Source organism: Seriola aureovittata, chromosome 12 (assembly GCF_021018895.1).
Source record: "Seriola aureovittata isolate HTS-2021-v1 ecotype China chromosome 12, ASM2101889v1, whole genome shotgun sequence".
Lineage (NCBI taxonomy): Eukaryota > Metazoa > Chordata > Actinopteri > Carangiformes > Carangidae > Seriola > Seriola aureovittata.
Genome location: NC_079375.1, coordinates 4,285,461 through 4,299,387, shown reverse-complemented (window position 1 = coordinate 4,299,387; position 13,927 = coordinate 4,285,461). Strand labels below are relative to the sequence as shown.

Here is a 13,927-nt window from a genome sequence, read left to right as displayed (position 1 = left end):
CATTATATATTACTGATCTGTTTGTCACCAAACTCAATACCCTGACTAAATGACTTTGTATGAGCTGACATTATCTAAAATGTATGCATTTAAAAATTCAACTATTCACAATAATCAAGGCAGTGCTGACCATCGTGAGATCTGTGTTATAGTACACACTACATACATGCAGACTCCACATGAATGCAAAGATTTGCCTTGCTACTAGTCGGTTATAAATAAACACAGACCCTATAGGGAGGTTAAAGTGTTTCAGCAATGAGCAGGAAGTATAATTTCCCTCTGGGTTAAATGAATGTCACGAATGTCTTGCCGGCAGAATACATGACGGGGACACAGGGCAAGAGTTAAAAATCAGCTTGGAAGATCTATAAAGATGTCATAAAGGTATTGTCTTCATTGCATTTTAAAGGACAGATCAGACTTCAGTTTCCAAACCCACAAACAAATCTTTATGTTTGTTAAATAATAATTGTCTCTTATTTCTTAATAAGAGACACTGCAGCTAACCACATTGAAATACATTTAATACCAATAACTTCTCATCTATTTTCAATGAAATATTAGATGTAATAAGTGGTGAAGAACACCTCATGTAATGGCAGATATCTGCTTTCAAAGAAAACTGCAGCTACGTCTTCTGTTTCATTGTGTGGTGCACAGTGACCTGTTTGCCTTCTTCCTGGCAGAATTATCATGATTTGTTTTCTGTGACTTGTACATTTTTATCTCCTATTCACATCTGTGAAATTCTGTGCACAGCCTGTGTGCTGCCAGAATCATCATGAGTCTACTGGGAAAATGTGTGAATAACAAAAATCACACGTTTTATAAGATACTTGTTGAACTAAGCAGATTTTAATCTCAGCTAATACAGAGAGTTGGTTTTAATCATTTAGAATATAAATCTGAGATCAATTCAAAAACAGGTGTTCAGATTTAAAATTTTTGATTTTGCCTTCCATTTAAAAGATTTTCCCAGATTTTCCGTGGTTTTCAAAAAGATGCCTGACTCTGAAACCAAATGCTGTCTCGTATTTGATTTTTGAACCCTGCTGACCGCTTTCAAAGATAATCACAGCCAAAAAGGAAGACTCCTCAGTTCTAATTTAGCTCATTGTCAAGTGTGGCAGAAACTGCAGACTCCCCCTGAGGGCCACGTCTGGAGCCTGAGTCACGTGTCATGTCTCACCTCGTGGATGAAGTAGACCTTCGCTCCTACGTAGATGCCCATTCGGACGACCGCCCTGACGGCTGCGTTCATGCCTGGAAAAGGACAGAGAGGAATCAGTGGTTGTCACAGTCTTGTTGTACATCATGGTATCCCAACAGCCAAAGGATGGAAATAAATAAACTAAGAATGCAACACAGTGGAGGAGCACAAACTAGTGGACAGAGGAATGAGTCATGACCATTATTTCACTGCCTTTCTTAAACTCTCTGGACGCATCTCAGTTTGGTTGAGGGCTGTCCTCCAAGACATCCTGAAAAGTTTTCACTAATATTCAACTGACATTTGTGTGCGTTTATTTTCAAAATGTTGTTAAAAACTGCAATTCAGTCGTTTTCGCAACACATTTGCACAAAAAAACTGCACATCAGAAAAATGTCAGAAAAACTTGTTCCTGTTCAGAATAATACAAAGTCATGTGTTTAATAGATTTAAATACAGACTGACAACAGTTTGATGTTTCTGGAGGTCATGGGGCACGGATATTATACATCTACAGCCAAACTGCAGTGAAACGAGCTCAGGTCACTGTTTTTCTATTATATGTCCAATCACTAATTTGTCTCTGAACTGAAAAAAAAACTGTCACCCAATTCAAGAACAAAACCATATCAAGGAAAGGTTAGTCACGCTTCCTGCTTCCACTCAACCTTGGATATATTATTTAATAAAAACCAAAAAAAGTAAATAAATTCAAAATGGCTCGAGGGAAAAAACAGGAAACATAAGAGTATAATCAGAGATGCAGAAGCCAGACAGAGCAGCAGACAACAGGAGGGGTAAAGAGGTCAAAAGAGAGAGAGGCAGGGAGAAGAGACAGAGCAAGAGTCCCCTTGAGGATCCTGTGCCAAAACACAAAAGCGTCTGTCGGTGCACTTAGTGAAATGACAAACAGGAATGACTGTAAATCATCATCCATACATTGATTTTACAGGTTTATATAAGCAGGCCAGGGCTTTAAAACAAATACTGGATATAGAACTGAGGGTGTATCTCATTGATATTTGGCTTCTGTGTTCATGCAGATTGGCAGCTATGAGCTAAATTTGAATGATTCTAATGGAGATATTGGGCATGAAAGCCAATAATAAATGATTACTGCAACAAAAAAAATATAGTAGAATTGTAACTGCAACTTATGATCATTTTCATAATCACTTCATATATGAGATATTTTTTTCAAATAACTGAAGCCCAAAGCCCAGTGCAGTGGGTTCACCATGGCTATTGTTGGCTCACAGGCTGTTACATAACACTGTGCATCTATAGCATTTGTTATCAAATGGCTTGTTTTGCTGAAGACCGACACATATGTCTGTATAAGCCCACTCTCTGTGTGAGTATGAGCGTAGTGAAGCACTGGGCACAGCAGGAACAAGCTGCCCCTCACAGCCAACATGACTGTCTATTGGCCAAATTTCCTCCCACAGTATAAGCTGTAAACAACCCGTCTCATTCACTGGCCCTTATGTGCAGAATGTGTACGGGATGCGACTATTCTTTGGATGACAATGGTACGCATTAGGCTCCGTTTGTTTTCTAAAGCCCAAGGTGAAAACTTCAAATTGCTTGTTTTGTCCAACCAACAGACCACTTCCTCATAATCTCATGCTGAACTGAGGGCAGACTGGATGCTACAGTGACTCTATCACAGGGTGCCCTTGACAGAAAAAACACAGTATGCAAGTGTTGATGTGGTTTCAGGCTGTGTTGTACGCTAACAAGTGCTGATGGGATGAGGTAATGTTGCTTAGAGACGAGGACAGTGCATATTGGTCGAAGAGGATCTGCAGAAAAATGTGAAATGTGTTTAGTGAGGTTTAGAAAAAATGAGTACAACAATAATGAGGGGAGGTCACGGGATGACAGGTTCGTGTGTGAGTGTGTGTGTCCTGTTCCAGCTGAGCTCTCGGAATGAGTTGCACTCAGCACAACACGAGAGGCTGTGAGTATTTCCCTCCGGTCGGCTGCAATGACTAAACATATCCAGTGTGTGTGTGTGTGTGTGTGTGTGTGTGTGTGTGTGTGTGTGTGTGTGTGTGTGTGTGTGCGTGTGTATCTGAATGCGTGTGCATGTATCCTATGTATCCTCCCCAGAGTGGTAGGAAAATTTCCCTTGGTAATAATTTTTATTCTTACAGCGAGGTTAAGACTGGAGCATCTAGAAAATCCTGCTAAGTTTGTTGACATTGAAGAGGGTTGTAAAAGCTTTTGAAAAACAAATGAATACATTTTCAACCCCTGTTTCAAAAGAAATATTTTCACCAAGCTAGATAGATCATTTTTGGCAAACACGGCAATTCTAGCCTTTGGAAAAGTCAGAGAGCATCAAGCAGATAGCCTGACCTCTGACCTTTCTGTGAGCAACGTGTTTGAATGAATGAAACAACTGGCAGCTCCTCATCTGCATAGAACATTTATTAATAAAAATGAATGATTCTTAAACACATGGCTCTAGATCTAGATGAGGAGTGAAATCATGATTAGTGTAACCTTCACTGTGTTCCTTCTGTTATATTCTTTTTTCACATGATAATAATTTAGTTTAGTTGCATCTCTGGTTCTCTTCAGCAGCCCTGCCTCTAAACCAGCAGCCAGTTTTTATGAATGAGTGGAAATTAGGACACTAGTAACGGATGCGTAAGTCTGTACATCACTCCAACGCTGGCAGCACCTACACTACACAAGGTGTAGCTTCAAATACCTCTCAGATGTTTTCAGGAGGAACATGGGCTGTTATACACTGTTACTACAAAGGCTGACTCTAACATCCAGTGTGGAAGCTGACATGCTGAGATGTGCTGCAGTGAGACTGACAGACAAAATATCACTGCACTTCAACAGCACCCTATAGGCGCACAGTGTTATGTAACCGCCTGTGAGCCAACAATAGCCATGGTTAACCCACTGCACTAGATGTACAGCTGGAAGAGGATGATATAGATGAACCACAGAGGGATAATACACAGTTGATTATACTGTATGTGTTATAGTAAAAATACATGACACATACAATAACTGGGATGCTGTAAGTAACATCGCTGTATATGATAAGGTTAGTGTCTGAGCACCAAAGACACACAATACATATCTTTGAAGATATTCCATGAATGTTATCAATATTATATAATAATGACCATACATAATATCAGTTCCCTTTTAAATGATAAAAAGCAAGAAAACAACAAAAAATGATCTGCATTAATGTCTTCATCCCTTTTTCTTCACTACATGCATACTCGCAGCTCCTCACGTAGGCGACACAAACCTCCCTGACAGGATAAATAAAGCGGCTCACACAGACACGACAAGCCAACAAGAGCCCGCCTTCAGAATAAAAGCGAGGCCACGCAAACTATCCCGTACGACATTTATTGTGAAAGGCTCAATCAGAAATGGGGTATTTTGCTGTGTCGAACTTGAAAATGAGCCTCTCACGACTCATCCTCCGTGATGCAAGACACGTGTTTCTACACATCAAGTGTGATTTACGAGCTTCTTTTCCTGACGGGAAGTTATTGTGATTAGTTAGTCTGGATTTTTTACACTATTACAGGTCTGTGCTGCCAATGCCAATAACTATCAATGAAGATAGTTAACACACCAGGAAACATGTAAACGCTACATCAAAAGCAAAATAGGGAGAGCTAAGCAACAAGCCTTTTGATTTTAAGTCCTGTGAAACAGACCTATAGCAAAATCAGTGTGTGCTGATGAAGCTCCTAGTGGCAATACTATAGAAATGTTATAGTAATAATTAAATTTGGGTTGATGCCATGAGAGCTACGGATGCGCACAGGGACGCAGATGCATGCACAAACACGCACAATCCTGCGCCATCTATGGCATCAAGGCAATCCAGCCCATATAGATACGACGTTGGCGAATGAATGAATGATAAAGAAAGAAACATCTAATGTAAGAAGAGATGTCTTCTGAATTATTCAATAATCACGTTCACTTGTTGATTTTGGCGCAGCTCTCAAAATTATCCAGAGGCATCTAACCTGGACTCCTGTTTATCAGGCCTGGGTTAATATATGTATGGTTTAATATAATACTAAACGTGATCGGTCTCTTTCTCCGTGATAAATACCGTGTACAAATGTGACAGGGAGCGTCAGTTGTTGCGTAACCGCCGTTCAGCTTCATTAAACAGCTTATAAATAATAAGACAGATTCCCAGGTTGGCAACATGAAAGGAAAACATATATACAGTGGAAATAAACTCCACTTTTTTTCTCTATGACGCGGTGAAACTTTACTCTTTTAAACCGCCTCTTAAATGACTTGCTCCACAGGAGGGTGTAACTGTAACGTGTGCGACTCCTTTAATGGACAAAACTGCGGCCGCACATCCATTATCGGACAAGTCTTTGGTTTACAATATGCAAAATTACTATTACCAACAAAAAACATATAACATCTGGAAATGCGACACACCCTGGGCAGACAGCAGCAGTGGGTTAAGATGAGATGTCTGATAACTGAATGCTCGGTGATTTCCTTTAACAGACACAATTAAAGACCACTTAGGTTAACTAAAACAACGATAGGCGACAGGGGTTGGGAGCTGAGATAGTTTTCTTTTTGTTTATTGGCAGCACTTTGCTGTCACAGTCTTAAATTTCACTCACTCGGCAGAGACAACAGAGCTGTCCGATAATGTAACCACTACAACAACGTTACCTTGGGCATCTCCTCCGCTGGTCAACACTGCGATGGATTTACCAGCGCCGGACAGATTCTCGAAAAATTTCCGGGTGTCCTGCCGCTTCGGTGCCGCCGCTCCTGCCATCTCTGTCCCGGGTCAAGGTCCCCTGCCAAAAAATTAAAAAAAAAATTGAGATGTACAGTTTTAACGAGCTGACCTGCGGCAGCAAGTAACACTGTGGGTATCTGTGACAGGAGGAGAGATACTGTAGTAGGACTGCAGTGGTCACCGCCCTCCTCCTTCACATCCACACCCCCTTACCGAAGATCGTGGATTAAGAAAGATGACTCACTCCATGCTTCACTGAGAACAACTATGAGCACCTGTGAAGTATACAGTACACTGTATACAGCAGTTACCAACAAACACAGGGTCAATTTATTATATAGAGAAAGTAACCATAGATAATGATGGTAGTTGGCCTCCGTGACATCAACCACGGGTTTCTGAAGGTTTTTAACCTCTGAGTGTGCTGCTCTGTCATCGCCATTTTGGTAATGTCTCACTCCACCTAACTCCGGGCTAATGCAAAAATTAGAAGAAGTGGAGTGTCAGTGGAGCTGAGGCATCGGTGAAACCCGGTTCAATAACTGTGGCAAGCTACGCTCCCGTCAGCATCGTTAGCATAGCGTAGTGTTTGGGATAACCCAAGGCTAATTGGTTTAGTAGCAAATTGGCTAGTTAGCAAGCTAAGCTAAATAGCCAGGTATGGTGAGGACACACACCAGTACCTGCTAATTCCTGCTAACATGAATAAAATTAAATACTAGGATTTCACTCACCTCAAAAAACAGGAGCACAGACTTCCTCGCGTTCTGTTAGTCACAAACATGGCCGAGAGGTCAGTTCAGACTCTCAAATTAGCCGAGGTGTAGCTCAACAGTTTGCAGACTGTGAAGCACCCACCTGTCAATCAAATATGCCACGTCCTCAATTATGCATAACTTTAAACGGGTTTGTTGTATAAAAATTCACCTCCAGTACAGTTGTCATGAAGAAGGACATTAGTTATAGAGACCACAACCTTTATTGTACCAGATTGTAAACATGTTTATTTCTGCTGTAAAGTTTTAAATGTGATCTATGGGGATTGACTCACTTTGGAGCCACCCTCTATTGGCCATTTGGGGAACTGCTGAACTCTTTACTACCTAATGCATCGAACCTCAGTTAGCTGGCAAAATGATGATGATGAAAATATAGAATGATGCCACATTGAATTTCCCAAAAAGATTAAAAAATAGACAAAGGTGTAAATTATTTTCTATAAAATTGCTGTAATTTCGTCGTAACATTATAAAGTAAGGCCTAGCCATCTGATTTACTTGCAATTATATCTAAGTCCATTTGTGATATTCAAATAAAATCAGAGTGAGAAGTCTACACTTTTTCCACCAGTCTTTGGCTCTCACCAGATGGACGAGTATGCCAAAAGCCAGAGCCAGAAAGCCAATGTCGCATTACTTTTCTGATTGACAGCTAAATCAACCAATGTGCGTCTAGATCACGTACTAGGGAAATACATTGCAATCAATTGCACCGAATCTACAGTCTTTCAGTGTAGAAATAATACACTTACAATAACTGTTCATGAGTTTCTTTGTATTGCAAACACTAAAAAGTGAGTGTTGTAACTGTGTGGTAAATTGATATAATGCAACACAAAGAGATTAGATTATTAGATCAAATTATGTAATTGCAGCAACAATGAACTGAAATCAGATACATATGAAATACTTATAGTGGGATTTACAGCATCTCTGTAGTCCTGAGTCGTTTTTTAATCCCCATGTGCTCCAAATTTTTATATGTGGTAACCCCTCAAAAATTATTAAAGTATTATTGCGACTCTGCAAGTTTGACAGAATGCATAATCTTTCATAAAGTTCATGACCTTGAGCAATTGTTTGCATATTGCCAGCTTTATCTCAAAAACTATATCTGTTGAAGTGCTGAATGACATCTGAGTTTAGTAACAGTTGTTATATTTCATAATACATTAAAGACAAAAAGGTTTATTTGAGAGTAAGTTGGAACATGTCTCCGCTGGCAGACAGTGGCATTGTTGTGTGATTAGATTTGAAGGGCCATTCAGAGGACAACAGGTACTGGACCAGCTCCAGGTTTCCTTCTGCAGAATACAGAAGCGTCTACAGAACTGGGAACTTAAATATGCGCATGTTTCTCATGACTAAGGACATTTTTGCTGTTCCCCACTTCTTCAAATGAGAGTTTGGGATTTAGAATAAGGAACCACATTAACGCCACGTGAACCTGGGTGTGTCGTAAACAGTTGCAATGGATGGGCAGTTTCTTATATTACACCCAGGATCCCAAATATATCAAATATGTGAGAATGAAAAACTGAGAAATGTGTATTAAGCAGTGGAAAAGATGTTTAGGATTTTCCTCAGCTAGTGAAATGGACCAGCTACGGCATATTGGATGTGAATATTATTAAGTGAGACAGTTACAACAAAACACCAGAACAAACGTATAAATAATATACTGCATATTGTATGTGTCATTGTCATGTTGTGTAAACAGCTTTTACATAAATTTTTACCCTAAATTCAGCCTCACTCATCTTTGGAAAATTTGGGATCCCCACCACATTTTAAAATAAAGTTAGTGTCAGTGATCAAAGATGAGACTTAACAGAAATGTTATGCAGAATATTAAAGGTGTAGAGAAAGGTGCTGGTCAAGGTTATGGGAGCAGGAGCCAGGACACAGATTTTATTGTTAACAAGAGTAAAAGTAAAACAATCTGAGTTTTTAATAGCATATTATGTATATTTATGCATATTATAAACACACACACACACACACACACACACACACCAGGGACACTTTTTCAGCCTGTGGCAGGTGATGTGGTATTTTAGTTCTTCTATGATTTTAGGATAGTACTGTATGAGCATTTAAGAGGGAAGCGATGGAAAGTTCTGAGAATAATTAATTCAACACAGCAAGTCATCAAGGTTATTTAAAATTCCTGGACAATGTCGCCTCCTGGCGGTGGAAAGCGAGTATTGCACACAGAGGATGCAGTCAGCCTCAGGTCTGCAGCACAATATCATTCATGTAAATTATAAAATAAAATCAGCTATAATAAAGGTCGTGACACCAGAACAACAGGGGGTGAAATGAAAAGACAGAAGCAGGCTCGTTCAATAAAAATAATTTATTTACAGTGGCATGAATCATAAATTAACGAGTAGCATTGGCAAAAGCAACATTAGAGTCAACAGCTTGCATAAAGTGGTGTGAACGTCTGGACTTTTGCATAATAAAACACTCACACTCTGAATAAACTGTACTGGACTTTGTCACCGCTGAGATGTTTAATATGAACATCACAGCAGAGAGGATCATTAAAAAAAAAAAGAAGAAAAAAAATCTCTTGAACTGCAAACAGTGATCTTTGAACACCTAAACTCTCCTTCAGCTTTGACCTATTGCTCTGAAATACCAATGAACTGGGAAACATTTCAATCAAACTGGCTTTACGTACAGTACAACCGACAGCTGATCACAGGGAAACTCAGAAGTAACATTTTACAGTGGCCTAATCCTGATGTATATAGCTTTTAAAATATTATTTAAAGGGGATAATATAATAAGTACATTTTTTTAAAAACTTCATAGCCTAAAAGAAAAAGCAAATCAATTTCTCTGGATGTATTGATTATCTATATAAATGTTTTGTCTACAAAGGCTCACTAAAGCAAAAGGAGAAAGCATTTTTATTATTCCAGTGTTTAAATCAGGGATGTTAGATCAGGACTGAATGATTAATCTAATGCCTTCCGGCCCTGATGCAGTTTTATTACAACACTAACAAAATAATAAAAGTAAGGAATTTAATTTATTGCCTACAGCCATTGTTTTATGCATGCCAGCACAGCTTGTGCAAGATTAAAGCCACTAAGTGTAAGATTTGACTTTGGCGCCATCTAGTGATAGAAAAAGGAGGAAGAATTGGAAATTGGAAATATAACTCAACCAAGTGGTGAGAAAGAAAGAAAGTACTGTATATTCCACACTGGATTTTACATTCATTTTCACATTACTTGGCACATGCATCAGCGTAAGTCGCATTTTTGCTTCTTTCCACATAACTAGGGCTGGATATCAAACTTTATTACTGTATCAAGATCTATCATGTTTCTGTTCCAGAGTTAAATTACTCTTTTAGCCACTTTTAGGCTAATTTACTCTTGTTTATTTAGGAAACATCCCTATATGGCTATGAGATTCAACATTTGAGAACCTTTATCATCTTTTGTTAAATATAAATTTGTTAAATGCATAATGATACTCAGCCCTACACATAACCGATATCATATGTGAAACCGTTACAGAGAAGTTTACCTTTTATATTTTCAAAGTTTGTTCACTGTGAGATTTTATAAGCATTTAATATCAGAAATGGGATCTTAATTTTAGCAGTGATACAGTCCTGCATCAGGGCTAGATGCATATTTGACTATATTATTGTCATTTACAGCCCAAATGTCAGCTAGAGATAAACCGCTGTTGCTGCTGTTCCTACTGGTCACCAGCAGGTCAGCAAAGGTCAAAAATGACTGAATACCCCTTTATGCACCAAAAACACTGTGTTAGTAAGGGAGACCCTCCCTGTTGCATTGTACAGGGAAACTATGAACAAAATAATTTACGCTAACAAAGTATTATTGTGATTTGCATGACCTGATAGACAGGTTAACACATGTTGTACAGTGTCATTTCTTGGGAGAAAATATAAAAAATCCTGGTTGTACACCTACGGTACGAAGTGGTAAAACACTCACTCAGTAGTGTGTGACACATATAATACACCTGTAAACCTTACAGTTATACACCACACACAGAACCACAGATCTAAGGCAGTATGCTATGTCTTTAGCATCTTAAGGTACTTACATGAATAACAGTATTTTGCAATTGATAAAATATCCATCTACGAATCAAGAACAATCTTCAATATATATATATATATATGTATGTTTGTGTGTGTGTGTATACTGTATCAGTCAAGATCAAGAGAGAATAATTCACCTTCATCTAAAACATTAGGAGTTACTGTACATGAGCGTTTACATCCGCTCTTGATTGCCTTGAACCCTTGCAGAGAGTTTGACATTCAGATCATTTCCATGGCTTACATTTTCTCTTAAGAGGATTTCTCATAAAAATCTTTGGGGTTTTACAACATGCAGCATACTGGCGTATAATTTTACTGCACTGAAAGATGAAGGGAAACGAAGGGGAAATGGGATCAACGCAAAGTTTTCCAAAAAAAAAAAAAATTATTTTCAGTGTTTCATTTTGCATTCGGTTTGCACCGTCACATTCGTCTTGTTCTGCAGAGAAAAGTAGTCCCTCATCTTTGTGCTTAACAGGTTTCTGGACCAGTGGGATTCGAGAAGTCCATGTTGCTAGTTACAGTTAGTTTTTGTGAGACAGTACCTAATGAATAAAGGGAGCACCTTTCAATTTGATGTAATGAAACTATTCCCAAAATGCTAAAGGTCCAGTCTTTTCTATAAATCTGGATTGTAAACGTCCTGGCTCGCCTGCTCTTCTTTGTTTAATAGAAAGGTTTCATTTATCTCTGTCAATCTGTTCATAGGGACCAGGCCGATACTTCGTAGAGTACATAAAGAATGTCTTGTCATTCAAAGGTCACAGTTTCACCCACAGAAAGAGCCAACACAACAAAACCAACACGCTTTTCAATTGTCCTTCAGCACGACAGAGAGCTTAAGCTACACACCTGCGACACACAAGAGTGAGTCCTGCAGGCCAGTACATCGCAACACAAAGACTTTTTCCTTTTTTTTTTTTTTCTTTTTTTAAATGGATCGCAGTAGCCTGGAGTTTTATTATTAGTTATACGCATCTTGTTTAGAGGCGAAGCTGCTTTGGAGGCAGAAATAGTCACAGTGGTAGAATCTCAGTGGGCAGAGCGAGCACACAAACGATTTCCAGACAGTCTGTGAAACGTGACAACAGACATCGTGTGGTCACCATCTTAGTTTAGGGTGTTAGCATTAATGCGAAAGTTATTTGTTTTGTAGGTATTTCGTCATAAATGAATCTGTACTGTACTGGGGATCACATTTATTAAATATCACATATGAGAATTATGAATGTCTGTTCCAAATTTTATGGCAATCCATCCCGTATTTGTCAAGATATTTCATTCTGAACCAAAGTGGCGGACCAACCGTCACTGCCATCCTCTCGCCATTACAATGGCTAAAAAGGAATCGCTAATGGCTGCGTAACCAGAAAGTTTCAAGCTGCTGATACTAGGATAACAAAGTTAGCTAGTTAGCCTAGCTGAATTTTCAAATTCAAAATAGCTGTAGTGAAATAGCAATAGCAAAATGAAATAAGGACATGGGATTTTAACATTTAGGTTGTTTCTTCGTCAGTTGCAGTCGTGTTGTCTTGTGGCTCTTTAGCTCCACCCACTAAGGTTCAATTCAACCAATGAAACATTTTCTTCTTCTCTGAAAAACTGTTGGATTAAAACTCCAAACTGCTGCTTTGCTACACCACTTAGAAGAAAAATGGTATTATAAATCTAAGTATATACACTATCTATACACATTCACCTTCATTCAAAAAATCATTTAACAGGGATACAGCTCCCCGGTAACTACAGCAGTTGAAATATATTAATTTTCAAAATCGACATCAAAATGTACCATTCTGAGAGATTTTCTTAAAGAAAGATATCCTTGATTTTCTTTTTTTTTACGTCATACAAAGAATCTCTAAAATTTCTTCAAAACTATAAATACCTGTGAAATATTTTTTTCATAAACCTTCTCATTTGACGTTTTCAGTCAGGCTCAGAAATAGAACCATAAAAAGATAAAATCCAGAGGTTTCATTTATGCTTGTCAACCATTCGCTTCTCCAGTGTCAATCTGTGACATCATTTCAGTTTCACACACACACACACACATACACACACACAGGCACACGCACACACATACACACACACCTACACAGGCACACACGCACACACACACACACAAATTTGCTCTATCACAAATACACTGCTTTAGAGACTTGAGGACTAGAGTTGGAACACATTCATCTGATCAGAGCACATACTAACAGCAAACACTAACAGCCGATGGGCAGGTTTTACTGAATTTGTCCAAATGGTGCAAAATGTCGCATTTTGTGTCAAAAAATGTAGAAGCATTTTGAATATGTAAGAGCTTCCTGTCTTAGACATGATGTTAGTAGTTGCCCCTTATTTCAGTGTTTTCTTTTTTCTGTTTCTTTTGATTTTATGAAGCAAGAAGAGCATGAATTGCTATTGCTGCTGTTTGCTTTCAGTGAAAACCCAACACTTCCTCCGAATGTTTTAAATTACAAGCCTTCAAATCAGTTCAGGGGACATGAACCCTCTTTTGCTTCTTCATTTGAAAACATCTAAATAACTCTGTGGAAATCTAGACTATGTTCAGCTTATCAGGTACGCTGTCATGGTAAAAGTACAGGTAATTTTTTTTTGGGATCAGCCTTAATTTGATCATTTGAAAACAAGGTTTTGTGTGAGGATTAACAGTGTACAGATAAATATAACATGTATCCTCCCATTGTGCATTTGCTGTTAGGATGGTTCAGATGGCAGTTTCCCTAAAACGTCTGACTTTTTTTTTTTTTTTTGCATAAAATGTCAGGTTGAATGAAACCACACTGAGTCAATGCAGTTCAGAAGGTTTTACATGTGTTGGTTGTCCTCTCTCTGACTGGCGCCTCTGAGTTGGCTGGTGTGAAACAGGAAGCAGTGTTTCTGTCTCTCGTCCCAGACTCCTCGCTGCTTCTTCATGAGTTCCTGTGTCGCCTTGTCTCAACCACAGCTGGGGTCAGCAATAATTCTGTAGAAGACAGAAAATCCAGATCAAGTTAAAGAAAAAAAAGAAAATAACAAATAATCAAAAGTTATTG

The 13,927-nt window shown here is 38.7% G+C and overlaps 2 protein-coding genes across 8 annotated transcripts in view; both read right to left on the bottom strand.

Moving 5' to 3' along the window:
* Positions 1–6,162, bottom strand: part of LOC130179364 (ATP-dependent 6-phosphofructokinase, platelet type-like) — a 32,472-nt gene extending 26,310 nt beyond the window's left edge. Inside the window, exons 1-2 of one of the 3 annotated variants that reach the window (XM_056392293.1) lie at positions 5,921–6,162; positions 1,193–1,266 (exon numbers count right to left, since the gene is read on the bottom strand). In XM_056392293.1, coding sequence (XP_056248268.1) covers positions 1,193–1,266; positions 5,921–6,029 — 183 coding nt within the window. In that variant the 5' untranslated portion in view covers positions 6,030–6,162. The remainder of the gene's footprint in view (positions 1–1,192; positions 1,267–5,920) is intronic. The other 2 variants (XM_056392292.1, XM_056392291.1) reach the window with 2 other exon arrangements.
* A 2,954-nt stretch (positions 6,163–9,116) lies between these two features.
* Positions 9,117–13,927, bottom strand: part of LOC130179363 (nuclear receptor coactivator 2-like) — a 51,156-nt gene continuing 46,345 nt past the window's right edge. For all 5 annotated transcript variants that reach the window (XM_056392285.1, XM_056392290.1, XM_056392288.1 and 2 more), the window contains one exon: positions 9,117–13,857. In XM_056392285.1, coding sequence (XP_056248260.1) covers positions 13,846–13,857 — 12 coding nt within the window. In that variant the 3' untranslated portion in view covers positions 9,117–13,845. The remainder of the gene's footprint in view (positions 13,858–13,927) is intronic.